Source organism: Canis lupus, chromosome 5, assembly GCF_003254725.2.
Source record: "Canis lupus dingo isolate Sandy chromosome 5, ASM325472v2, whole genome shotgun sequence".
Classification (NCBI taxonomy): domain Eukaryota; kingdom Metazoa; phylum Chordata; class Mammalia; order Carnivora; family Canidae; genus Canis; species Canis lupus.
In genome coordinates this window covers 42,776,746-42,801,091 of record NC_064247.1, presented here as the reverse complement: position 1 = coordinate 42,801,091, position 24,346 = coordinate 42,776,746, and the positions used below count along the sequence as shown (strand labels likewise).

Here is a 24,346-nt window from a genome sequence, read left to right as displayed (position 1 = left end):
GTGGGGGGGGCGGTGGTTTCTCAGCTTAAGTCAGCAGACTGGAAGCAGATGGGCTGCTAGAAGTTTAGTACGAGAGCCGGAGAGATAGGAAGATCATCCTCGGTGCACAGCTATTTGAGTACTTGCATTTCCTCTGTGCAGTAGACATTGGCCTGAGATCTGTTCTTGTTGATGAAGACAATGGCGTTTCCAGAGCTCCTCCGGAGAGGCACCACAGCATAGTGTAATCTCTGCAACCAGACAGCTTGGGTTCAATTCCTTGCACCATTCCTGACCGGCAGGGTGACCTTGGAAAGTCACTCAGGTCCTCTGTGACTCGGTTTCCTCATTTGCACAATGAGAATGTTGATGATAAACAGCATCAGCTTCACAGGGCTATTGTGAAGATCAATAGTTAAATCACTTGACATAGTTTGAGCAGGGCTTGTTGTGATATCACCGTCGGTTGTTATTGTTACCTGTGTAATATGTACACATAAATTCCATACATGTATCATTTAACATAATGCAGTCCTGTGAGGAGAGGTACTACTATCACCTCCACTTTACAAACAAGGAAAGAGAAACAGGTTATAGAAGCAGCCCTAGATCCAGGATATGGAGCCATGCTTCAAACCCAGCTGTTCTAGAAACCCTCCTCGTCACTACACTGGTCCAGAGAAAACGGGCCTATCTGTAGGTAATGACGAGGCAGCACGGTAACTCTTCAGAGGTCACTAAGTGAGGCAGGGTTGTTTGACCTGAGTAGGTACTTCTGAGGTACCAGACAGGCCTAAAATCTAAGGCCTAGTTGGCTGGGAGAGAAAGACATTTTAGGGAAAGCACAGATTTGCTCTGGATTCGCTAGCCTGGCGAGTTCCAGGGAGGAAGGAGAGGCAGTTGAAGCTGGTGAGGAAGGCAACCTCTAAACTAGGGAAGGGCCTCTAGATTGTGCTACGGAGCTTGAATTTCATCGTATAGGTAATGAGGGACCGGGAGATGATTTCAAGCAGTTAAGTCTATTGTAGACTGTGAGCTGTTGAGGAGCTACTGAGGAGTCCTCGCTGCTTCCAGTGCCACCTACGCCTGGCGGCCCTCGGCCCAGGCGACTGACTTCCGCCAGACTTGGATGCTGAAGCAGGCATTGTGCTTCTTCCTCTCTCTCTGAATCTGAAGCAGATTTTGACATAAAAGAGTTGCTAAAACATTTATGGAATGAACTACTGTGTTGTAACATTGTGGAAAGCGGGAGGGGAACTACAAGTTCCAACGCTGGGAGGGCTCCTCCCACCCCCAGAGAGTCCAAAGGTCCGCGGGAGCAGCGCCTCGGGAGTCCATCGTGCCTCCAGCCAGCAGCAGCCAGGCAGAGGAATGCCAGGTCTGGGGCAGGGCGCCCGCCTGGTGGGGTGAGGTGCCCAGCATGTACCTTCAAAGAGACCGAAATAGGAGATTATGTCCAGGTCCCCGCACGGAGACAGGAGTGGGATGTGTGGCGGAGACAACAGGGCCGAGGTGGCCCGGTCTGAAATGGGCTTGTCCTGTATAGAAGCCTGTTTCTCTCACAGCAATGATCCCACGTGGTAGCTCTTTCTCTTCTGCGCCAGGAGACTCTCAGTTCCAACGGTCTGCAAGCGGGGGCTTTCGTGGCAGAAGGGACCGCCTCTGTCTCGTCCCCCAAGCATCCCTGGAGTCCAGAGAAATGGGGGGAATGCAGCGGGAGTAGCGAGTGCCTCGGAGAAAGGCCAGTGGCGCCTCCGGCCCCTCGGTGACCGCAGTGGGCAGAGGTGGCTGTGAAGGGCACGTCGGGCTGCCTTCGCGGACGGCGGGACCCGGGCGCGGGCCGGGCGCGAGGGCGCCGAGCGAGGGTAGCCCCGGGAAGCGGCGGGCCGGCCGCACGGAAAGCGCGGCGCCCCTCGGCGACTGCAGCAGGCAGCGGCCGGACCGCCTCCCGCGCGGCGCTCTGGGAGTTGTAGGCACTTTCTTTCCACTCTCCTTCAGCGCCTTTGCTCTTGAAGCCCAAGGCAGTACAAGCCTGTGAGCGCCTATGACTCCCCAGGCTGCGAACTCTGGGAATTTCAATTTCTAAAAAGGTGCCCTGACTACGACCCTTCCCAGGATGCCTCCCTCCACTCAACCCGGTTTGAGGACTACATTTCCCAGGAGACCTCAAAGAGGTGGGGCTTCCGAGCTCCGCGGTGCATTGTGGACACTGTAGTCTCCTAGGCGCTCGATTTCCACTTCCCGGGCAGTCAGGAGCCGAGGCCCGGACTACATTTCCCTTCCGTCCGCCCACTATCCCGAGGCCGCCTTGGCGCGAGACATTTGCGAGCTGAGTGTCTCCAAGATGGCCGCTTGGGGAAGGAGGCGTCTTGGCCCGGGCAGCAGTGGCGGCAGCGCCCGAGAGAGGTGAGATCTCGGGGCCTGTTGCTCTCCCAGGGCGAGTGGCTCAGGAGCCTGGAAGCAAGCGAGGCCTCCTGGGACTGCGCCGCTGTCCCTGCCTTCGTCCCCGGGCTCCCCTGCTCGCCCACCCGCCCTCCACAGACCCTGCGGGGCACGCGGGGCCCCTGCTCCGGCTGATCCGGGATCTCGGTGGGAGCCGGCGCCGGCTCTGGCTCCTCGCGGAGGAGCGGCCTTCTCGGAGGGCTCGGGGGAGGTGACGATGGCGGGGCCGGGCGAGGTGGGCCGCGGCCGTACGAGGGCCGGGCCCAGGCCACGCGGGAAGGACCTGGCGCCCCGCGCAGGCCCAGGGGACCCGCCTAGCATCCCGCGGCCGAGCGGCGGCCGAAGCTCCTGTCCCGCCGGGCCAAGAGAGCGTGGCCTTCTCGGCTGCGACCCCTGACGCGGTGAGGAGTAGCTCCCGGGAGGGAGAAGACAGGGAAGCCTTCACCGAGTGGGCCGGCTGCGGGAAGGGCAGTGCGGTCTGCACATTTCTCAGGGTAGCTTCAACCTTCCCCGCTTCGCCTCCCGGGCCGAAGGCGGGCGGCTTCCGCGAATCCTCGATTCCTGCGACTTTTCGAGGGTTCTCTGCAAGCGCCCCTGCCGTGGAAGTCCTTTAGAGTGACCTTCCCTAATGAATGAGCTAGGGGCTTGTTTATTCCAAGGTGGATCTCCATGTAGAGAACTGGTTTCTAGAAGATGAGATTGAAATAGTCTTTGTGTTTCGTGTTGAATTTAGTTTTTGCTTCAGGAAAGCAGTTTCAGCTCGTAGAAGGCACTGGAAACTGTCCAGGTACTAGAAATTTGGGGAAGGATGTGTATTGAGGAAGTCACCTGGATTCAGCTGCTCTGTCCATTTTGTTACGGCCTGGTTGGTATAGCAGAGGTCAGGAAGAAAGTTTGGTGTTTGCTTTTTTTTTTTTTTTTTTTTTCTTCATTTGTCTCTTTGGAGAGGTTTATTAAATAGAAAAGTTCTCTCTCAACTACCCTCATTCTTTTCTTTCTTCTCCTTTCTTTTTTCTTTTCTTTTCTTTTCTTTTCTTTTCTTTTCTTTTCTTTTCTTTCTTTCTTCTTTCTTTCTATCACATTCATTGCTGGTGCCTGCAGATGGTTTTCTCAGCTCAGAAGATTCTTCCTGTTTGGTAGTTGTGATAGGCCAGCTTGCATTTTATTCTTAAGCTCAGAGTTATCCAATGTTATCTGTTCAGCATTTCCGCTTCCGTGGAAAAGCAGTGAATGGCAAGCAGATATTTTGTTTTTCCAACTGCCATCTGCTATTTCTTAGATCAGACTATAGGAAGAAGTTAAAGAAGTTTAACCTCGATAGTTTCCAGATGGCCTTTAAACCTGGCGAACGTTTTCAAGATCTTCAATGGGAACATTAATCCTTTAGTAATAGGAACTAACCTGTTTGGAAAAGCCAGAGTAACTGAGAGAAAGATGTTTCTCCTTACTGGAGAAAAACAACTGGAAGGGCCAAATGGGGTTGCCCTAGACATCCTACAAGGGCTGTACCAGCACAAGTTAAGCTTTTATTGATCTAAGAAATCAGATACTGGGGATTTTATCTCCTTGGTTGGCATTAATTCAAAACTGAGTTTGCAAACTAGCAGCCCATAGGCTGAATCCAACCCTTGACTGTTAGTCTTCAGTTTTCAAAAATAATTTAAATTACTTGACAATACTTGTAAGTTGAAAGATTTCACATAAAACTCTCCTTGAAAAGTTCAGTAGTGGCTGCCTTTTTTTTGGTCAGGGCAAGTGCTTTCTAGTTCATTACTCACCTGACAGCTTGACTCATTGCATTTACCTCCCTAGTCTCCTTAAGTGTGCAGGTTGCAACCTTTGGCCTGGAACTGAAAGCTCTGCTCACACATGCAGATGCTGTATGTCAGCCAGGAATGGGGCATCAGGTTTTGTGATTCGGGTGGCACCATCTCTCTTTTCTTACAGATATGGTGGTGTGTGGCTGGGGGGAACCCTTCTCTTTGCCTTTGCTGTGCGGCCCTAGCCAGGCTCTGTTGGAGAAGTCATTTGTCTGAACCCAGTTCCCCTAAGATCCTCCCACACTGAGCAGGGGATGGAAACATAACCCGCTGCTGGGCCAGCTAGCTAACTTCTGGGCACACCTCCATTCCTGCTCAGTGGGTGGAAAGACTGTTCGGGTGGGGCAGGCTGGATTAATTGATTGCCCAGCATGGTAGAGTAAGAAGCCCAAGCATGTTATTGCCTCTTACGACTGAAATAGGCTGTTTATGGCTCTCTGCGATGAGTTTGTTCCATGTCACATTTGTGCTGACTCAGATCTCAGCTTCACATTGTAAGACCACTTTCCAGAATTGCTTGACACACCCAGCTGGAGTCTGCTTTATGCTGAAAGTGAAGGACGCATTGCTTGGTGTGGGGCAGGGGCTGGAGCAGAGCAACACTCTGGGCAAACTTTCCAGATTCGCCAGTGGCTGCCAGCTCTGAAGCATGACATGTTTAAAAGGCCCTGCCCAGGGCCAGACTGTCCACTGGAATTACTGACATCAACTGTGTGTTAATGGTGGTTCACTTTAGAATACACAATGTGTGAATTCTTTACCTGGTTCTTGAGTCTAGAACTGTGTTCATTCAGGAGCTACTAGTCACATGTGGCAATTAAATTTAAATTAATTAAAAACAAGGGTATCTGGCTGGCTCAGTCAGTAGCGTATGCCACTCTTCACCTTCGGGTTTTGAGTTTGAGGCCCACATTGGGTGTAGAGATTACCTTAAAAAAATTAATTAAATAAAAGTTAATAAGATGAAAAAGTTCAGCTCCTTAGTCACACTAGTCACTTTTCAAGTGCTCAGTAGCCACATGGGGCTTGGGGCTACCATGTTAGATAGGGCAGATAGAGAACACCTCCATCACTGCAGAAAGTTCTATTGATACAACAACACTGGTCTAGACTAAAAGAGGAAAGGGGTGGAAATAGCAAAATGCTAGCTGCTTGCATGTTGATTTTTCTCTCCACTCCATTAAATCCAGGGACTCCACAGTGTTTGTAATGAAGAACATCAGACTCTGAGCTGTAACCTGAATTCTTGTCCAAAATTCAGCACACTGGCAGCGAGCACACGAAACAGATTGCCACTTGTCCTGTCGGCGTCTTTGAGACACACTTGCCCATCTAGGAAGGCCCAGTGCAGGTATCTGTGTGTTCTGCCACTTGGGTGCCACCCTGGACCAGCTCACAGACGGTCCCGCCTGTCCTACTCGGGCTGCTTGTCTTCACTCCCTCAGGGCCTCTGAGCATCCCTGAGTTCTCCGTGATTGTTGGAATGTGAGTATAGCCACATGCTCTCAGTTCCTGTTTTTCTCATCACATGAAGATGTACTCGATCTGATTCTGATCATGATGCAAGGCAGCGGTGCCGTTTAAGGCCTGGGGTGTTCAGAGGGCCGGGCATACTGTACTAAACGCTCAGGTTGTAGGGGGAACTCACTTTTTGTAGCCCTTCTCTTCCTTGGCTTGTGCAGCCATCTGCCCAAGCTTTAGGCAGCCAGTTCCATGGGATTACATCTACATCATTCTGTACCGTACCTTCTTTCCCAGGACCTCCATTTTTTTTGACAGCTTTGCTTTGCTTTAATATGTGAATCGTATAGATGTGATCCTGGATGGCTGGTGGAGGGTTTAGTTCCCAGTCCAGCTGAACAGATGGGCCACAAGCCATGGAGGCAGGTGGCTCACATTCCAGGAGTGACATTCTCCTCATTCTGATCTGATCCTCTCCTTTTAGAGTTGAGGACACTGAGTGGTCTGGGTTGTTTTTTGTTTGTTTGTTTTTTGGTATTTTTCTCAGAAGGAAAACTGCCTTCTGGCCCTACTGTGTGGTAAAAATGTTTCTTTCCTCCTGGTCTGGATGAGCCACACAGGTACAGCATCCATACCCATCTCTAGGTGTGTGGGTTCTCCTCAGCTGGCTACCAGAAGGTGGAGTCGTGCATGCTTGGGCCATATGCTGATCCCGGATATTGGATATTGCAAGTTAAGATCATCTGCTGGAGTTCATCCTCTTAAGGCATGAATTTCCATTTTCCTTGATTGACTTGAGCAGTCTAGATTCCAGCAACAATACCTCGTGCCTCAGTGGTATAGTCCTTTAGGTCACATTCCAGCTCAGACCCAACTTTCTGAAGAAGGGCAGGATGATCTTGTATGCAGGGAGAGGAGGAGGAGGCCAAGGCCAGGCCTGAGTTTGGCTTCTGTGTCCTGGGCCTCAGGGAGCAGGGGCAGTGGGAGGAGGGAGGAGGTACTCCACAGAGTGAACACCCAGGCATCTCCCAGCCGCCACTGATGTTCTGTCCCTGTTGCCAGCAGCAGTGTTACAGGCCATGGAGTTCTTAGGAAAGCCAATCTTCACTTAGTAGAGTCGGAAGAGTCCTTTAGCTCAGGGCTATTGAGTTGGATTTTCCGCCATAATGGAAACATTCTGTATCCATGCTGGGTGTTCTGTATCCATTAGGGTAGCCAGGAGCCACAGGTGGCTGTGGAGTGTTTGAAGGGTGGCTCCTGCTCCCAAGGAACTGGATTTTTTACTTTACAATTGTAGTTAATATATACACGGCCTCATGGCCCTTACACTGGGGTGGTACTTTGCAGCTGTTGTGGTTGGCAGAGCCGGCCCCATTCCACCCTCACTGCAGCACTTGGTAAGAGCCAGGGCCTTTGCCCTGTTTGACATGAGGCAACCTGGCTTAGAGCAGCAAGGTCTTTTGTCCTTGGATACAAAGCCAGCGAGTAACTGAGAGGGAACTTGAATCCAGGTCTCTTGACCTCCCACATGTGGTGTGCTGTGTTCTTTTTCCCCACAGCAGAGCTGCCCAGTTACCAGAGTGCCCGGAAGGAAAGTGTGCTCTCCTGGATATGGCTTTCTCTGAAACAGAGCAAAATGCCATGTGCCTGTGGAAGTTCCTTGGCCTCTTTGGAACCATCCTCAATATTTGGGGCTACGTGCCTCTGTCCTAATTGGCCTTTACATCCACAGTGTAGAATCCTACTGCTTTCTTTGCTTCCCAAGGAAGCAATTTTTGATTAGCCAAAGGTGTGTTCACCTAGATCGGGGGCGGGTAGGAGGGGGTAGAGGTAAAGTCCAGCACCTCACATATCGTAGGTAATGAAGTGGCCACATGCTTACTAGGTGGAAAGCAACCTGACATATGGACCTAGTTTAATTTTTCACCCACCAGCTCTCTTAATTACTATAATTGTTTTTCTCCTGCCACTCATTTCAGATGAGCTTCCACTAATGTCTGTTGCTAACCTATCACAGTCAGGCCCAGTGCTAGGTGTACTATGGTGAAAACACAGAGCTCCAAATTGACCTCCTTGGTATTTCAGATGGGAGTTCTTACCCTGGCCTGCCTGGGAGCCCAGGGCCCATTCCAGGCAATGGGCCTAAAGCAGGTGCCTCTGCTATAGTTAGGTTAGGTTCTTCTGGTTCTGCCATGACCAGAACGTTATGGTGGCTTGCACGGCTCCTTGGCCAGTGCTGGCTTGAGCGGACAGGGAAATGGATTTTTCCTCCCACTCACTGGCAGGACTGCTGGGGTGTGAGACCAGCGGGATATCTCAGCCATGAGATGCTGCCTATGCCCAGACTCGCAGTGGTGGGCTTATTCCCTGGTATTGTGGGCTTCTCCGCAAGCTTGGAGACACTTTAGAGCCAGATGGGCTCCTTCCTGCTCGCCTCGGCTGTGTGGTCTCATCACCCCATGGGATCCAGGGCTGTTGAGTTTTCTTTTTATGAAAAAGTTGACAAGTTTCCCATTATAAAAGAAGCACATGCTCATTTGTTTTCTTCTTTGGAAAATACAGAAACGAATGAAGGAAAGTAAAATTTTAGTCCCCTGCTAGGCCACCATCCAAAGAAAACTACTGTTGACCTTTCTTCGTGTACAGCATCTTAAATACTTCCCTCCAGATGTTCTATTTTGGATTTTTAAAAATTGTATGTTAAATATATCAAAAGTATGTTTCTGACATGTGAAAAGCTATAAACTTGCTACCATATGTCTGACCCTTGAAAACATTACACTAAATGAAAGAAGCCAGTCACAAAAGGCCCCAACATGATCTCATTTAATGGAATGTCCAGAATAGGTGAGTCCATTGAGTCAGTAAGCCCCAGCTTGCCAGGGGCTGGGAGGGTCAGGAGAAATGGGGAGCGATGGGATTTCTTTTTGGGGTGATGGAAATACTCCAAAATTGATTGTGGTGTTTGTTGCACAAGGTAGTGAAGGTGCTAAGCACCTGAATGGTACACTCCAGATGGGTGAATTGTCCGGCATGGACTTGTCTCAGTAAAGCTGTTACTGAAAAGTACTCATCAAAACCACAATGAGATACCACTTCACACCTGTCAGGATGGCTGCTGTTCAAAACAGACCATTATAAGTATTTATGAGGACAGGGAGTGGTTGGAACCCTCGTGCTCTTTTGGTGGGAACGTAAAGGGATGCAGCCATGGTGGAAGATAATGTGGTGGCTCCTCAAACAGGTCAAAGTAGAATTACCACACGGTCCAACAATTCTACTTCTAGATGTATATCTAAACGAATTGAAATTGGAAATTTGAGCCGATAATTTTATACCATCTTCACAGAAGCATTATTCCCAATAGCTAGAAGGCGGAAGTAGCCCAAGCATGATCGATGGATGAACAAGTGTATAGACGTACGATGGAATATTCTTTATTCATCCTTAAAAAGAAGAGAAGTTCTGACTCATGCTGTATAGCATGATTGAACCTTGAAAACATGTCAAGTTGAGTGAGCCAATTGCAAAAGGATAAATACTGTATGATGTCACTTATGTGTGGTACCTAAGGTGGCCAGATTCACAGAGACACAAAGTAGAAGCATTGGGGACAAAGTTTTTGCAAGGTGAAGCCATTCTGGAGATGGGTTGCACGATAGTGTGAAGGTACCTCGCGCTACTGAATGTACGCTTACCTGGTTGGGACAGTGCATTTTCTGTGTCATGATTTGAAGACCGTTAATAAACCCATGTGCTCCCTGCTTAGCTTAAGTAGTAACTAGCATTATCCTGGCCCCATGTTCCCACAGGCACCCTCACTCATGACTTGTCATTTCCTTGCTTTTCTTCATAGCACACAAGAGAACATTCCTAAGTATAGCATATCCTTTGGTTCTGTGAACTACTGAATGTGTATGTGAGGTGTCCATCTGTGTGTTCTGGAGCTGTTTTCTCCACCTTACAAGTGAGGGATTCAGCTGTACCTCCATTTCCCCTCTGGTGGAGGAACAGCCTGGTTCATCCATCTCCCCATACGGTGCTGCGCGGAACATTTTTGCGCCGCTCTGACTTTTGGGAGTTATCTCCAGACCTTGGGGATCCCATGTTTGAGACCACTTTTACAATTTCGGATTCCTGGGGATCCCTGGGTGGCTCAGCGGTTTAGTGCCTGCCATTGGCTCAGAGTGTGCTCTTGGGATCGAGTCCTGCATCGGGCTTCCTGCATGGAGCCTGCTTCTCCCACTGCCTGTGTCTCTGCCTCTCTTTCTCTCTGTGTCTCTAATGAATAAATAAAATCTTAAAAAAAAAAATTCAGATTCTTCTGAGACCAGCTTCCCAGTCCCCTATACAGGGGACCACACAGCTACATGCTGGGCAGGCTGTCAGGTGCACAGAGGGCACCCACATCCGGGGAATAGAGTTCAGCAGGTTGATTCTTCATTATGGCCACCTTTTCACCAGAAAGCCAGCGTTCTGATGACAGTTTCCAGACTACCATCAGCGTGGATACAGAGGAGGAGAGGGGACGGTCTCAGGCCCGCTCTCGTTGAAGGCAGAGGAAGGGAGGTTGATTCAAGAGCCCTACTCACAAGTGCCCATGATCCTGAGGCAGCATCCACAGCAGCCCCTCCAGCTCAGATGCCTTGATGCTCTGCTCCACAGGCTAGTTAAGGGCTCAACATGCAAACTGATCTCAGCACTGGCAGAGGGAGTTTAAGAGCATGACTCTACAGGGGTCCATAAGTACCATGGATCGTGCTAAATTCAAAAGGTTTAAAAGTTATTTGGTAAAAGAGACCCCTTTTCTTTCTGGAGCCACTCCATACTTCTCCCCAGCAATAGTCCTAATTTTCAGGTCTTTGTATTTTCAGAAATGTTCTGTGCATGTAAAAGTGTGTACCTTTTTAAAAGTACACTAAAGATACCATAATATGATCACTGTCCTGTACTTGTTTTCTTCACTTTATTTCTTGGATACTTTTCCATCAGTGCTCTTTCTCTTTTTTTACATGAACTTTAAAAAAAAAAAAAGATTGGTTTGAGAGAGAGAGAGAGAGCATGCGCACATGCACACCCACACCCACACCCTCATGCCAAGTAGTGGGGAGGAGCAGAGGGAGTGCAGAGCTGAGTGCAGAGCTCAACTTGGCGCTTGATCCCAGGACCCTGAGATCATGACCTGAGGTGAAACCAAGAGCCGGGTGCTCAATTGACTGAGCCACCAGACAGTTCTACATGAACTCTTTTTTATGCACTCTTCTTACTGGTCATTTCACACTTGCTGTGAAAAGCAAAAATACAGTCTCTGAAGAGTCTTTAGGACTCCTATTAGCTTTTTGTTTTGTTTTGTTTTTGATCTGCATTTGTGTACCATGGCTCTAGTTAGGGCTTGGGTGTTTCCTTCCATAGTTGAGTTACATGTGACCTGGAAGCAAAAACATGCCACGTGGGGGTGGGCATTGGAGTAGTTGGGTGGTGGCAGACATAGCTCTCTCTGGGAGTACTTGCCACCAGGTTTCTGAAGTAACAACCCATGGCAACCATGCAGACTGGATCCAGTGGTCCAGGCAGATTTAATTTAATTTAATTTAATTTAATTTAATTTAATTTAATTTATTTAATTTATTCATGAGAGACACCGAGAAAGCTGCAGAGACACAGGCAGACGGAGAAGCAGGCTCCCTCTGGGGAGCCTGATGCGGGACTCCATCCCAGGACCCTGGATCACCTGAACTGAAGGCTGACACTCAACCACTGAGCCACCAAGGCATCCCTTCGGGCAGCTTTTTTTTTTTTAAGATTTTATTTATTTATTCATGAGAGACACAGAGAGAGAGGCAGAGACACAGGCAGAGGGAGAAGCAGGCTCCATGCAGGAAGCCCAACATGGGACTTGATCCTGGGTCTCCAGGATGACAACCTGGACTGAAGGCAGCGCTAAACCGCTGAGCCACCCGGGCTGCCCTTGGGCAGCTTTTAAAACCTATATTTGCAGAGACCTCACACCTCAACTGTCAGAGCCCAGATAGAAGGAGTAGATGTTGATTGCTTGATAGGGGAGCCTCTAACAAATGGGGCCTCTGGTGTGTGTGTGTGTGTGTGTGTGTGTGTGTGTGTGTGTGTGTGTTGAACTTTTGTGTCTCCTTCCATGTGTAGCATATAGAATCTTGGAAATCTACTTCTCAAGATTTCAGATTACATCCTTTCCCAATGAGACAGTCTCCTGAATTTGGGTACAGCAGTTTGGCTTTAAGAGCAGAATTCATGGGCAGCCCTGGTGACGCAGTGGTTTAGCGCCGCCTGCAGCCTGGGGTGTGATCCTGGAGACCCGGGATCGAGTCCCGCATCGGGCTTCCTGCATGGAGCCTGCTTCTCCCTCCGCCTGTGTCTCTGCCTCTCTCTCCGCTCTCTCTGAATGAATGAATAAATAAATCTTAAAAAAAAAAATAAAATAAAGCAAAATTCATGAGTGTCAAGACAGTGTGTATGGCACTACCTACTGGGCTGGCTTCAGAGGTTGACTTGTTTGAAGTCACCTAGAAAGTTACTTCAATGTGGCTCTTGTTTTTACACTATGGGGGCTGATTCATGGTGACCGGGTGGGAGTGGGGTGACCTGCCCACAGTAAGCTGTTGGGACTTCAGGCAGCTGTGGCATGCTGTGGCAAGGTTGGGTGTATGTATTGGATGAGCACACCTGTGTCTACACATACTTGTCTGAGCTGTGTTGTTTGTGGCTGCCCATAGCCAGAAAGCAGGGGGTGAACAACTCACTGTTCCTGCGCTGTTGGGCCTGATGCTGGGCACATGTGACAACAATAGTGAGACAGGAACCTGTAGGGTACTGGCCTCTCACTCACTGTCAGGCTTGAAGGGGACCTATGGACACACCTACTCATCTGTCTCAACAAGCAGCAGAAGAGTCCCCTGCCCACCATGCCTGCCCCTAGGATGGAGGCCAGCTGGGTTTGCAGAAGGGAGGGCAGCAGGGGGCTGGGGGAGGTGGGGGTGGGATCTGCTCGCTGATGTGTTTCCAAAACGGAACACTCTGTTCCAGACACTAGAGTTTCAACGGGCATTTTCTTTTTCTTTTCTTTTTTTTTTTTTAAGATTTTATTTATTTATTCATGAGAGACACAGAGAGAGAGAGAGCCAGAGACACAGGCAGAGGGAGAAGCAGGCTCCATGCAGGGAGCCCGACATGGGACTTGATCCCAGGTCTCCAGGATCACACCCCAGGCTGCAGGCAGCACTAAACCGCTGCGCCACCAGGGCTGCCCTCAACGGGCATTTTCTTATTGGCCTCAACATACTTTTTCACAACATTCAGGATGGCTACAATCTGCTGGACAGAGAAGGCACTGTAAACTGAGGTAGATTTTGGGTTTGGGCAGGAACATTCTGTAATCCCAACCTTGATACCCATGTTTTGCTTTAAATGTTCTAGAGGGACTTTGGGGCCAGAAAGGCATCCCTGGCCTCACCTTGCCAGTCAGTGGGACACACACTGACTTGGAAGTGTGTCCTCTTCACAGCTTGAGAGCACATGGGAAGTCTGAGCTGTCTGGGAACGAGTCCTCTTCTTGGCCCTGTGCACATGGGGGCTGTCGGCCCATTACCAGTGACTTCATTTGTTCTGTGACTTATCTAGTCAGCATGAGACTGTGCCTCTTAGGTTTGCTTCTTTGCTAAAGGTGGTTTCTACAGTGCTGAGTCTTTCTTGGAAGAACTGAAACAAGCTCTATCTCCCCTCCCTGAATTAAACCCAAATGAAAGCCTTGAAAGGGAAAACCGTTCTTTTCCTATTTCATCAACTTCCGGTGGATTCTTCCAGAAATAGGTCATTAACTCATCCTGGAGAGGCAGCCCCAACTACTGGCACATTGTAGGGAGCTGCTTTGGCAGTGTCCCATATTCAGGAGGCTTCTTGTCTGACCCTCAGAGAACAGTTTCTCCCCCGTGCACACCGTTTAATTAGGGCCTGTGATTTAATTAGGCGTCTCAGAGCCCAGCTTAATTACAGTTACTTTTTCAGGATAAAGAATTCCCTCTGCCCAGGTCCCAGCCAGCAGTGCCTTTTGCTCAAGTTGTTCCCACCTGGGCACGGAGGCCCTCCTGGAGGATGCTTCTCTCCCTGCACTTGAGGGCACAGTCAGCCCATTACCAGTGACTTCATTTCTGATGTGAACACAGGAGAGTATTGACCAGTTGTTTTTCTGACAGTGAAACTCTGCCTCTGAGGTTTACTTATTTGTTGTCTAAAAGTAGTTTTTATCGTGCCGAATCCTGCCTGTGAGTGATAGCTAGCAGTGGTGCTCAGTGGTCTCACTCTTTGATCACCTGTCCTTTCTCCTGGAAGTGTGCCCACAACAGTCCAGTTTTCACCATACTTAACATGCAATTTCATCTTTGAAGGCAGGCTAGGACCTAGAGGTTCTGGAGGTGGCCTTGTTTTAGAAGCCTTCACTTGTCCTTAATGTGTGCAGTCAATGACAAGCCAGCTCCCCGTGGCTTCACTCTGCCTGGTGTGCAGGCCTGGGATGTGTGGGGCCGGTGGGCCTCGTGTCCTTGAGCACTTAGGGCTGTGCTACTTGGATGATCGGAGCTCAGGTGCATGGGCTGCCTTCACCTTTGTATGGCTGTATGGCTCAGTATGCCAGTCCAGAGCCCCAGTTAGAGGGGGTTGGACTGGGGTGGGGGGAGCAGTGAGCACCAGGAGCCAGGTGGCGGGGGGGTCTCCTTTGTGGTGGTCTGACCAGCCCAGAGACCAGGGGTCGCTGAAAGGAAGGGGCTACTTTTCCCTGAGGCATGGGAAAGGTGCTCTGTGCTGCCTGGTGTGTTGGCTTAAGTGGCTTGATCCAGCTTCAAGAGCTGTGTTTAGCGGTGTTCCCCCTCAGAGGCTGGTATGAAGGCTTTTGACCAGATGAACTAAGAACACAAAACTAGGAGAAACGGTATATGTTGGATGACGGTATGGAAATTCAGAAGGATCTGGACAGGCTGAAACAAGCCAAATGGAAATGACAAGGAGTGTACAGGTCTATATTTAGGTTTGCCCATCAGGGGTGTGGAAAGATTCTGCTTTGGATGCAAAGTTTGCACTGAAGAGGCCTCAAATAGAATCCCGAAACCACCTAAAATGCCACCATGGCCCATGGTCACAGCTCACTCGCTGGCCAGCTGAGTCTCTGGCCTCCAGATTTATCTTCCACCGGTGAGGGTCAGGTCACCCATCCCTAGTCCTAGGAGTTGGATCAGCTCAGCCACGTGAAGTGGGTCTTTGTGAACAGTGTTTCTTTTGTGTGAGAGAGAAACGTTTCCTGGCAATCCATACAGAGAGTCCTGGTGGTACAGGGTCAGTATGGGTGGGAGCCTCTGGGGGCCCTTAAGGTCCCTCTTACACTAAATTCCATTGTCCCTGTTCTTGAGGCATTGTCTTTTCCTAGTTGAATCAGAGGGCTTCTTTTCCTAAGCTGTGTGCTGGTGTTCTTGGGGCTGCTGGCCTCGGGTGTTTTCTGCAGCTTGTCCTCCCATGGTGGCCAGAGGAGTTTTGTTCTCTGTCATCCAAGGAAAAGACAACCCTATCTGTCTTGTGTTCTGCAGGCCAGGGATGACTACTTTTGAGCCTTGCAGAGGGTAGAGTGTTTGGCACAGCCAGCCATGGGTCTGTTGGTTTCCATCGAAGATTCCTCCTCCACCTGCTCTGGTTAACCAAGACCACGTTTCATTTTCCGACCTTAGGCCTCTGTGTTAACAGCATGCCAGGCAAAACATTCTTCCTCTGGGCTCCTTTGCAAACTTCACTCCACTGCCTTGAGTTAACCGCCAGGTTTGGTACACCTTGCAGGCAGTCATCTTAGAGATCTGGGTACTCCTTTTCCTTTGTCTTTCTACATTTCAGTATTTTACTCTTCCAGAAAAAAAATTTTTTTTAACTGAGTCACCTTGTGTATTGGGTTCCAAGGAAGATAACATAAGCGAGACATGGTGCCCTCAGACTCTCTGGTGAGCCTGAGGCCCCAGACTTCAGCCATGGACTTCTCCCCAGGGTCTCAGCACAGAAGTGCGGTGAGTGCTTCTCAGCCTAACTGTCTCCTCTTTCTCCTCCCACCCTCCCCCAACCCCCCAAGGGTGAGCTTGTCGGCCACAGACTGTTACATTGTGCATGAGATCTACAATGGGGAGAATGCCCAAGACCAGTTTGAATATGAGCTGGAGCAGGCCCTGGAAGCCCAGTACAAGTACATCGTGATCGAGCCCACGCGCATCGGTGATGAGACGGCCCGCTGGATCACTGTGGGCAATTGCCTGCACAAGACCACCGTGCTAGCGGGTACCGCCTGCCTCTTCACCCCATTGGCGCTGCCCTTAGATTACTCCCACTACATCTCCCTGCCCGCAGGCGTGCTCAGCCTGGCCTGCTGCACCCTCTACGGGATCTCCTGGCAGTTTGACCCCTGCTGCAAGTACCAAGTGGAGTACGACGCCTATAAACTGTCCCGCCTGCCCCTGCACACACTCACTTCCTCTACCCCGGTGGTGCTGGTCCGGAAGGACGACTTGCACAGAAAGAGACTGCACAACACGATAGCACTGGCCGCCCTGGTGTACTGTGTAAAGAAGATTTACGAACTCTACGCCGTATGATTTCAGTAGGACAGGCAGAGGAGCAAACAGCCCAGCCCAGGAGAGACAAGAGTATTCAGATTGCCACAGTAACATTTTTTTGCTCTGTGAGGCAGCGGAGCCTGGGAAGGTGTTTGGTTTAATATTTGTTATTTTAAAAAAAATAACACAGGTCACAGGTGTACCAAGGGTTTTTCAACTCATTACACTAAGATGTGGATTTCCATAACCCACAGGGGGTCTGAGGTGTGGAAGTCTGACCAGGCAATGGAATGTTGATGGCAACGCTACTGAGGGGGTGTGAATGCGCTTGCGGGGTGGGGGTGGGGGGAGGTCTTTAAGTATATCGTTTAACTGTACCATCCAGAGCCAACCAGAAGCTATTGACCATTAAAATTATGAGAATTTCAACTTCAGGTGTCTTCTCTTTCCATTACTGCCTACAGCTGCTGCAGACAGCTCCAGGTGGTAGCTGGCACGTGGTAGCCGTGGGCACCATGGGTGCCGCCCTGTTCCTTGTTGCGACCTGGGATCACCATTCGCAGCAAGAACAGTCCTTTGAGCAAGGCAGGCCCAGACCCCTTCCAGAGCAGTCGCACAGCTCATGCCAGCCTCCTTTTCAAGGCCAGCACTGCTAAATGCTATTTGGGGACATGGTAGGATCAGGTGACGAGGCCTAGAGGTCACTGGGTTTCCACATGGGTCCATGTAGAGTGGAGGCCTGGGACCTCCTGTCCAAAGATTCTCATTTAGGACACACAGGTGGAACATCTGTATTTTTTTCAAAGCCTCGAAGCTGTTCCTGATGTGACCTGGAGTTCAAGCCCACTGCCTCTCCCAGATCTCCCATTCCACAGGAGCCAGCTCCTGAGCCCCTCCCTCATAGCAAAGGGCATGTTACACACCATCCTCCATATCCCCTCTAAGGTGTTAGATAAATGAAAAACCTTCCCTTCCACAAAGATGTCAGGTCCCCTGTCTTACCGGCAACCTTCCTAAGACCTGCTCTCATTCTTCCCTGAAGAACTACATGGCACTTCCTTTTGAAGGGCCCATCTTTAAGAAGTCACCTAATTTTAAAGGATTCGTTGGGAAGATCTGACACCAGAGAATAATTAAGGGGTACATGGAAAGGCGTTCAGGAGGTCGAGGGCGATTGATCCATTTATTACAAGGGGAGATCCGGACCTTTTAAAAGACTTCAAAATGGACCATGGTCCGTAATGAGTTTGAAAAACTTTAATTCCAAGGGACCTAAAAATACTAATCACTCAGCTGAATGCTGGGTGGCAAAATGGTGTTGGGGCACACTACTGTGTACACGGCAGTCTGGTCATCTGGAACAATGATAAATCGGTAGTGATCCTAGACAAACACCTGGAGTCGCCTGTGCAGTGCACACTACCCTTGGGTGTCTGACTGCTGGTTCCCAAGCCGGCTGGGCAGGAATGGTAAGGTGCTTTTGTAATAAATGGCTCAGATTTGGAAAGGGAGCCCTGTGCTCTGCCTGCAAATCAGACTTTCAAGGGGGAGGTGGCTGGAAGTGGACAAGCAGTAGCCATCTCGGTCAGGTCAGCTGAGAAGTCCTCACCAGAATAGAAGCCAAGTGCAAACAGGCTGGCTCCAGCTGCACTGAACAAAGCGATTTTTGTCAGGTGGACAAGCCCAGATTCTGAAATAGCACCTCAGCTACGTGTTCCCTGCCAAGGCGAGGCCTTAGGGCTGCTGTGGAGCACAGGGCAGGAATTTGATGTTCCAGGCCTCTACATGAGCAGTGCCCCAAGTCAGCTGGGAAGGGGAGCGGCAGGACCACACCTGTGCCTGGAAGGCCTTCCCTTCTCTGTGCCACCTTCCGACTCACACGTCACTGATGAGTGGGATAGCTCCCTGGTGATGTGCCACAATGCTCTTAAAGAAACAGCCTTAACTGCCAAGTGGGAAACAAAGGTCAGGTCAGCTGGTCCCTTCTCTGCAAAGTGTATGTACACATGACTCCTGCGTGTGCCCATATCCATGAATGCATCATGCCATTAATCCAATTACACGAGTCTTTGAGCTGCCCAGTGTCTCACCCCAATTTCAGAGAAGAGCAAAGAGCCTCTCTAAAAGCTCATCAGGAAATGCAGAGGAGCAGACCACTATAAACACTTACTCTCTCTTGTTAGCCTATCAGTTCCCTCCAAAGTGTTCACATCTGGTTCAGTAGCTGTCGTCCCCAATGAAAAAGGGAAGGGACACTGCTTCCTTGGAGCCTGCTGGGTGCTGGGCAGTGTGCCCAGGCCGCTGTGCGCTCATTGCTCCGTCTAATCACTCGAGCTGTGGCCACTCAGCAGTGCACAGATGTGCAGCACTGCTGTCTGGAAACTCGTCTGGTTGTGCTTTCCTGACTCTGGTTTGGGCACGAAGCACAAAAGCGCCTGCTTCTGCCCTGGGGCCAGTGAAACACCAGGAGGCCTAAAGAGCAAAGAGGAAAGTGCCTTTGAACGTTTATCTGCAGGCAGGACAACCCAGCGTTTCAACCCTACCCCCATCCAAGGATGAAAGAGGGGAAAACAAACCCGTGAGGACAGAAAAGAGAAACTGGAACCAGAGCACCACCACTAGCCCTGGAGGCAGATATTCATATTCAAACACTTGTGTGAAAGCAACAGTAGGGTCCTGGCCAGGACACCATGTGGGTGGGGGCCTTGCCCTCAGGGAGGGACCTGGAAGGCTCCGCAAGCCCCATCTTGACCCAAGCAGCACTCTCTCCAGGGAGATGTGCCCAACTCCAGAGGCACCCCAGATGCTTTGGGGGCCGCATGGACTTGAAAGAACACTCAAGTTGCTGACCCTTTTTAGTCCTCAACTTCACTTCTGAGGCCAAAAAGAGCATATGTGTGGTTCAAGGGCAGCTTTAATACCTCTCTGGCGTTGCCAACTCCTCAAGAGCAGCTGGGCCTTGGCCTCTGCCAGCCAGCCAGCTGGAGGTAGCTAGATTTTAATGGTTGTGTGAAATTATTTGCTATTTATATGGTAGAATATAGTTTCAAGAGTGAGTTTAAGAAAGTGAGCTTGAGTCTTTGAAAACATGAGGTAAATGAACATCCCGTGGCTTTGGAGCTGGCTCAGGTGTCGTGTCTAGGTTGAGACCCTTTGTGTCTGCTCCAAGCTCTGCATGTCAACCCACACCACAGTCATGGCTTGGTGGCTCCCAGCTGCTACAATGGCCCCCAGAGCAAGAACTGCAACAGTGAAGTTGGTGCCGTCTCTTGAGGACCGACTGTGTGGCTGCTAAACGTATGTTTAGAGGGCCGCAGGTCACATGGGTCTCCAGCTGCTGCCCATTTTGTTTAACGGGGCGAGGACAGCCCCTGCATACGGGCCCTGCTGAAAGTGCCAATCAGTAAATGTCCACGGAGACATGTTCTGTCGTTCCCATTTAGAGGAACAGCTTCCCCTGTTGCTGCCTTTTCCTGAGGACCTGCTATGCACTTGGCAATCATTCAATCTCAGAGTAGGCTTTAGAGGGGCCGCTACTGCTGTCCCAGGTCCAGCTCTTCCCTGGCTCTAACAGCCCTGATGTGAACAGTAAGATCTTTCTCTTCCATGTTAGGAGGGAGGGAGACAGTTTATGTGGAAAATGAAAAGCCAACCAGTATATCCATATCCATATTTCAACCATGGGCCCTGGAATGTTCAGGCACTTGTGAGAGCTAGGGAAGATCACCAGGTCTAATGCCCCACTCCTCGTCCTCCTGCGCCCAGTAAACTCGAAAGCCTCAAACACTAAGCATAGGTTGGCTTTGGTCATTTTTATTTCAGGGATTGCTGTTTAAAATACAAGCTCCGTAGGGCCAGGGTTAGGATATAGTACAAGATGCCAGTAGGACGTGCCAAGACATTTTTATTCCAAGTCTGGGAAGCCATGTAATATACCCACAATTTCCACTTTCAGCCTAAATAATAGGAAAAGTTTCATCCTAAACTTCAGATATGAAGTGGACTTACTCGCTGAACCTCAACCATGTATTTTTAATAAATCAAAGGTGGAAGCAGGAGTCCTTTCTGGCTATGTTCCAATGGGCATGGCTAACAAATGACTGCTCTCACTGGGGGTCCGCTGCTGCTCTAGAATCCCTCTCCACTTGGCTGGGCTTCTGGGTCTGATTTCCTAGAGGATACTGGGACTGTGTGGGGTTTTCTTCTCCCTTTTGGCTGCTGTGTCCTCTGTAAATTCATCTTCTGCTTGGAGTGGGGTCTGGTCTACAGGACTCCAGCTGAGAGTTCACAGGGAAACCAGGGAATTCCTTTTAGTTACTAAAGCATCACTTGGGTTACGTGGAAAGATAGAACACATAGGAGCCCATTTGTTGTGTTGGATGATGGACTGTAGGATCCTGAAAATGGATATGAGTGACAGCTTCTTATGATGACGGCCTTTTTCCTTGAGTACTGCAGGTGACTCTGCCAAAACCATTAGGTGTGTGGTCCAGATAAGTCAAATATGAGAACCAGGTCAGGTGACATTAGGAAGTCTTCTGTCTTCAAGACTGAAACACTTTCTAGGAGCTGGCTAAGGCTGGAATTCAAAGGCATGGTGCTTTCAGCCCTTAAGGACAACAATTCTTACCATTCATTCATTTATTTCAGATTCTTGGTTTAAACCTAGCTCCACGCTTGTTCCTTATGGTTTACCCCTCACCCCTGAGAAGGCTATTGCCTTTTCTGGTTCTCATTCTATCAGCAGGGATCTTTAGAAGTGTGTGTTCCATCTTTCCCACCTGTATCTCAACAAATGCAGCTGTCCCCTGTCAAGCAGCTGCATTCAGGCAAGTGCTGCCCCCCAATCCCAGCTCAGATGCACTACTAGCAGTTCTTGGATTTCCGCTCCTTTCTGGCCCTGGAGGCCATGAGGCTGAAGAAGAGCCCAGGAGCCAGAGTTCGCAGATAAATGGCCAAAGAAGGCAACAGGTCAGCCAGGATCACATCTTTCTTTTTCTTCCCCACAGCAGCCAGAACATCTCGGGCCACCTCCACAGGGCTTCGGCCCTGAGCCGTGGTCTTGTCCATAACTAAAATAAACAAACAAAAAAAAGAAACACATGAACTAGAAGCAGAAGTCCCTCTCTCAAGGACTTGAGCTGACATGGAGCAATGTCAGCTGGATTTGCTGAATTTCCCACCATGAAGCTCTTCCTGCTATCTGTTGGGAGGCAGGTGGTATGCCACCATCCCTGACTATTCTGTACTCCAAAGACATGAGGAAGCCATTGGCTCAGTGCATGTGACGTGGGTGAGACGTGGTAATGACGTAAACAGGGGTCCCTCACAATGCTTAGGATCTGGTGGCCCACGACAAAGGACAAAGGCCAGCCCAGATGGGGTCCCAAAGGGTGAGCCCTTCACACATACCAATTCCAGACCTTGGTAATTGTCTCTTGGAACAAACAATGAAGGATGGGTGGCACTGAACTTGTTTCGCGTAGCTTGGCCTGAGGTCTGCCAGATGGGGGATGGGAGAAGACTATGACCCCCGACTGCAGCAAGAGTGAAGTGACACAGGATTTGATGTCACAGGTCCCCACATCATGTATTAACTGGATAAGGACCAGGAAGAAAGCCTTGGTTTGTTTGAGGTGTTACAGACAGCTGCGGGGAGTTTAGGAGGTATTAGGCTGGTTAAGACCAACCGCCGTTCCTTCTTTCCTGGTAATCTGACAATTTTGCCGACAATGTAGAACCAGCTGGCAGGTGGAGAGGAGAGGCCACTAGCACAGGCCATTTGAAACCATCAGTATGCTGTCCAAACTGCAGGAGCTTCCTCACCAAAATCGGTTCTCATTGTGTTTTTGTTAACACAGAATAGGAGGTTTCTGATTATTGCCTATTTTAAAATGCCACAAAGAGAATTTTTTTAAAAAAGATTCTTCTGGGTAGAAATAAGTATGAACTTCTCTGGCTCTAGGCTACTGTATGGTTTCTGTGGACTTGCTGAGTGAGCAACTATCCAGGGCACGCGCACTCATGGTTCAAGGCTTCCTGGGGTGGAGCAGAAGGCCTGCAGGTGCTCAGTGAACACCACAGCACAGGCCCAGGAGGGCACATCCAGGGAGGCAGGACATGGTAAGCCATTTTTCAAGAGGTGGGGTCATGCAAGTAGGGGAAGGTAGCGCCAGCTCCCACAGCAATGTCACGCACAGGTCAGCTGACCTGGAGTCAGGCTCCGGCCCACTAGTGCTGACTCTGACTCAGCTCGCCATGTCTTTGGCTGAAGCAAGGAGACTGAGCCTGGCACACCCGACCTCATGCCAGAAGACTGTGCACTTCTGCTTTGAGTGCTCTGAAATCAGTCATTTCTCAAACACACGGGTGGGGAATCTTTTGGGTCAAGCAACCCATAATTTCCATGAAGTTAATCCACTTTAATTTTACTTTAATTTGGAAGCTTGGCCTCAGGACTCCAAGTCCTGGACCCTGTTCCCACAGCTGCAGTGGTGACACTCAGGCTAAGAACGGCTTGTAGTAAATGACCACCATGCAACAGTATGTATAACCAACACTCACACATCATGGTTTTTAGTTTTAAAAATTACGTTCCAAATGAAACTGACCAAAGAATCATCAGATAAGAGAAGCACATCTCACAGTGGCCAAACAACAGCTTGTCATGGAAGGAAAGACAAACCAGGGCCTCACCTCCGTATGTGGACCCGTCCGCAGTGACGGCATTTAGAGAGAGGTTGGTGTGGATGTAGCCAGGGCTGATGACGGTCACCTCAATCTCATACTGCTCCATTTCGGCACGAAGACAGTCAAAGAATGCCTGGGTTGCATGTTTGGAGGCTGCATCTGCAAAAGTTCATGGCCAGACAATGCAAGTGAGGGAGAGGGCCTGGGACAAGCCCACATATTCATTCCCTTTCATTTAAAATTTGATAATACAGGCAGCCCCGGTGGTGCAGCAGTTTAGCGCCACCTGCAGCCCAGGGCCTGATCCTGGAGACCCTGGGTCGAGTCCCACATCGGGCTCCCTGCATGGAGCCCGCTTCTCCCTCTGCCTGTGTCTCTGCCTCTCTCTCTGTGTCTCTATGAATAAATAAATAAAATCTTAAAAAAAATAAATAAAATCTTTAAAAAAAAATTTGATAATACAATTTAAGTTACAGTATTATAGCAATGTTCATTTCCTGATTTAGAGAAGTGCACTGTATCCTTGTTCTTAGGAAATACCCTGAACTGTATAGGAGTAAAGGAGTGTTGTATCTCCAAACTTCTTTCAAGTGGCTCAGGAAAAAATATATATAAATTATATAGGGATCCCTGGGTGGCGCAGCGGTTTGGCGTCTGCCTTTGGCCCAGGGCGCGATCCTGGAGATCCAGGATCGAATCCCACGTCAGGCTCCCGGTGCATGGAGCCTGCTTCTCTCTCCCTCTCTCTCTCTCTCTCTCTCTCTCTGTGTGTGACTATCATAAATAAATAAAAAAATTAAAAAAAAAAAAAACTCAAAAATCAAAAATAAATAAATAAATAAATAAATTATATATTAGGGATCCCTAGGTGGCGCAGCGGTTTGGCGCCTGCCTTTGGCCTAGGGCACGATCCTGGAGACTAAGGATCGAATCCCACATCGGGCTCCTGGTGCATGGAGCCTGCTTCTCCCTCTGCCTGTGTCTCTGCCTCTCTCTCTCGCTCTCTCTGTGACTATCATAAATAAATAAAAATTAAAAAAAAAAAACAATGATTAGTAATATCTTATATGTAATAAAAAAAATTATATATTAAAAATTTTATATATACACATAGGTACATACATACACACAGCACACATAGACTAGGATAAAGCAAATATGGTCAAATGTTAACAACTGGGGAATCTGTATGAAGGAGACAAGGGAGTTTTTTGTACAGTTCCTGCAACTTTTCTTTAAATCTGAAATAATTCTTTTTTTTTTAAAGATGTATTTATTTATCCTAGAGAGAGAGAGAGAGCCAGAGAGCACACATGTGCATGAGTAGGGGGACAGGCAAAGAGA

General features: G+C 49.3%; 2 protein-coding genes across 6 annotated transcripts in view; one reads left to right on the top strand and one right to left on the bottom strand.

The window, feature by feature from the left end:
* Positions 1-2,227: 2,227 nt before the first annotated feature.
* Positions 2,228-16,741, top strand: TMEM11 (transmembrane protein 11). Of its 2 annotated transcripts, none has more exons than XM_025428100.3 (2): positions 2,228-2,385; positions 15,835-16,741. In XM_025428100.3, the coding sequence occupies exons 1-2, from the start codon at positions 2,324-2,326 to the stop codon at positions 16,349-16,351; spliced, it is 579 nt and encodes a 192-aa protein (XP_025283885.1). In that variant the 5' UTR covers positions 2,228-2,323; the 3' UTR covers positions 16,352-16,741. The 2 variants fall into 2 exon arrangements, with proteins under 2 accessions (XP_025283885.1, XP_025283886.1); XM_025428101.3 differs by lacking the exon at positions 2,228-2,385 and adding an exon at positions 5,430-5,726.
* Positions 16,742-20,105: 3,364 nt separating this feature from the next.
* DHRS7B (dehydrogenase/reductase 7B) overlaps positions 20,106-24,346 on the bottom strand; it is a 63,393-nt gene continuing 59,152 nt past the window's right edge. For all 4 annotated transcript variants that reach the window (XM_025428096.3, XM_025428099.3, XM_025428097.3 and 1 more), the window contains 2 exons: positions 23,009-23,161; positions 20,106-21,384 (listed from right to left, as the gene is read on the bottom strand). In XM_025428096.3, coding sequence (XP_025283881.1) covers positions 21,179-21,384; positions 23,009-23,161 — 359 coding nt within the window. In that variant the 3' untranslated portion in view covers positions 20,106-21,178. The remainder of the gene's footprint in view (positions 21,385-23,008; positions 23,162-24,346) is intronic.

Bases quoted from the DNA above. Each gene is read 5' to 3' on its own strand.
- TMEM11 (XM_025428100.3), top strand. From the start codon at position 2,324: ATGGCCGCTTGGGGAAGGAGGCGTCTTGGCCCGGGCAGCAGTGGCGGC. The intron at 2,386-15,834 runs GTGAGATCTCGG...CAACCCCCCAAG, and splicing joins GGCGGCAGCGCCCGAGAGAG to GGTGAGCTTGTCGGCCACAG.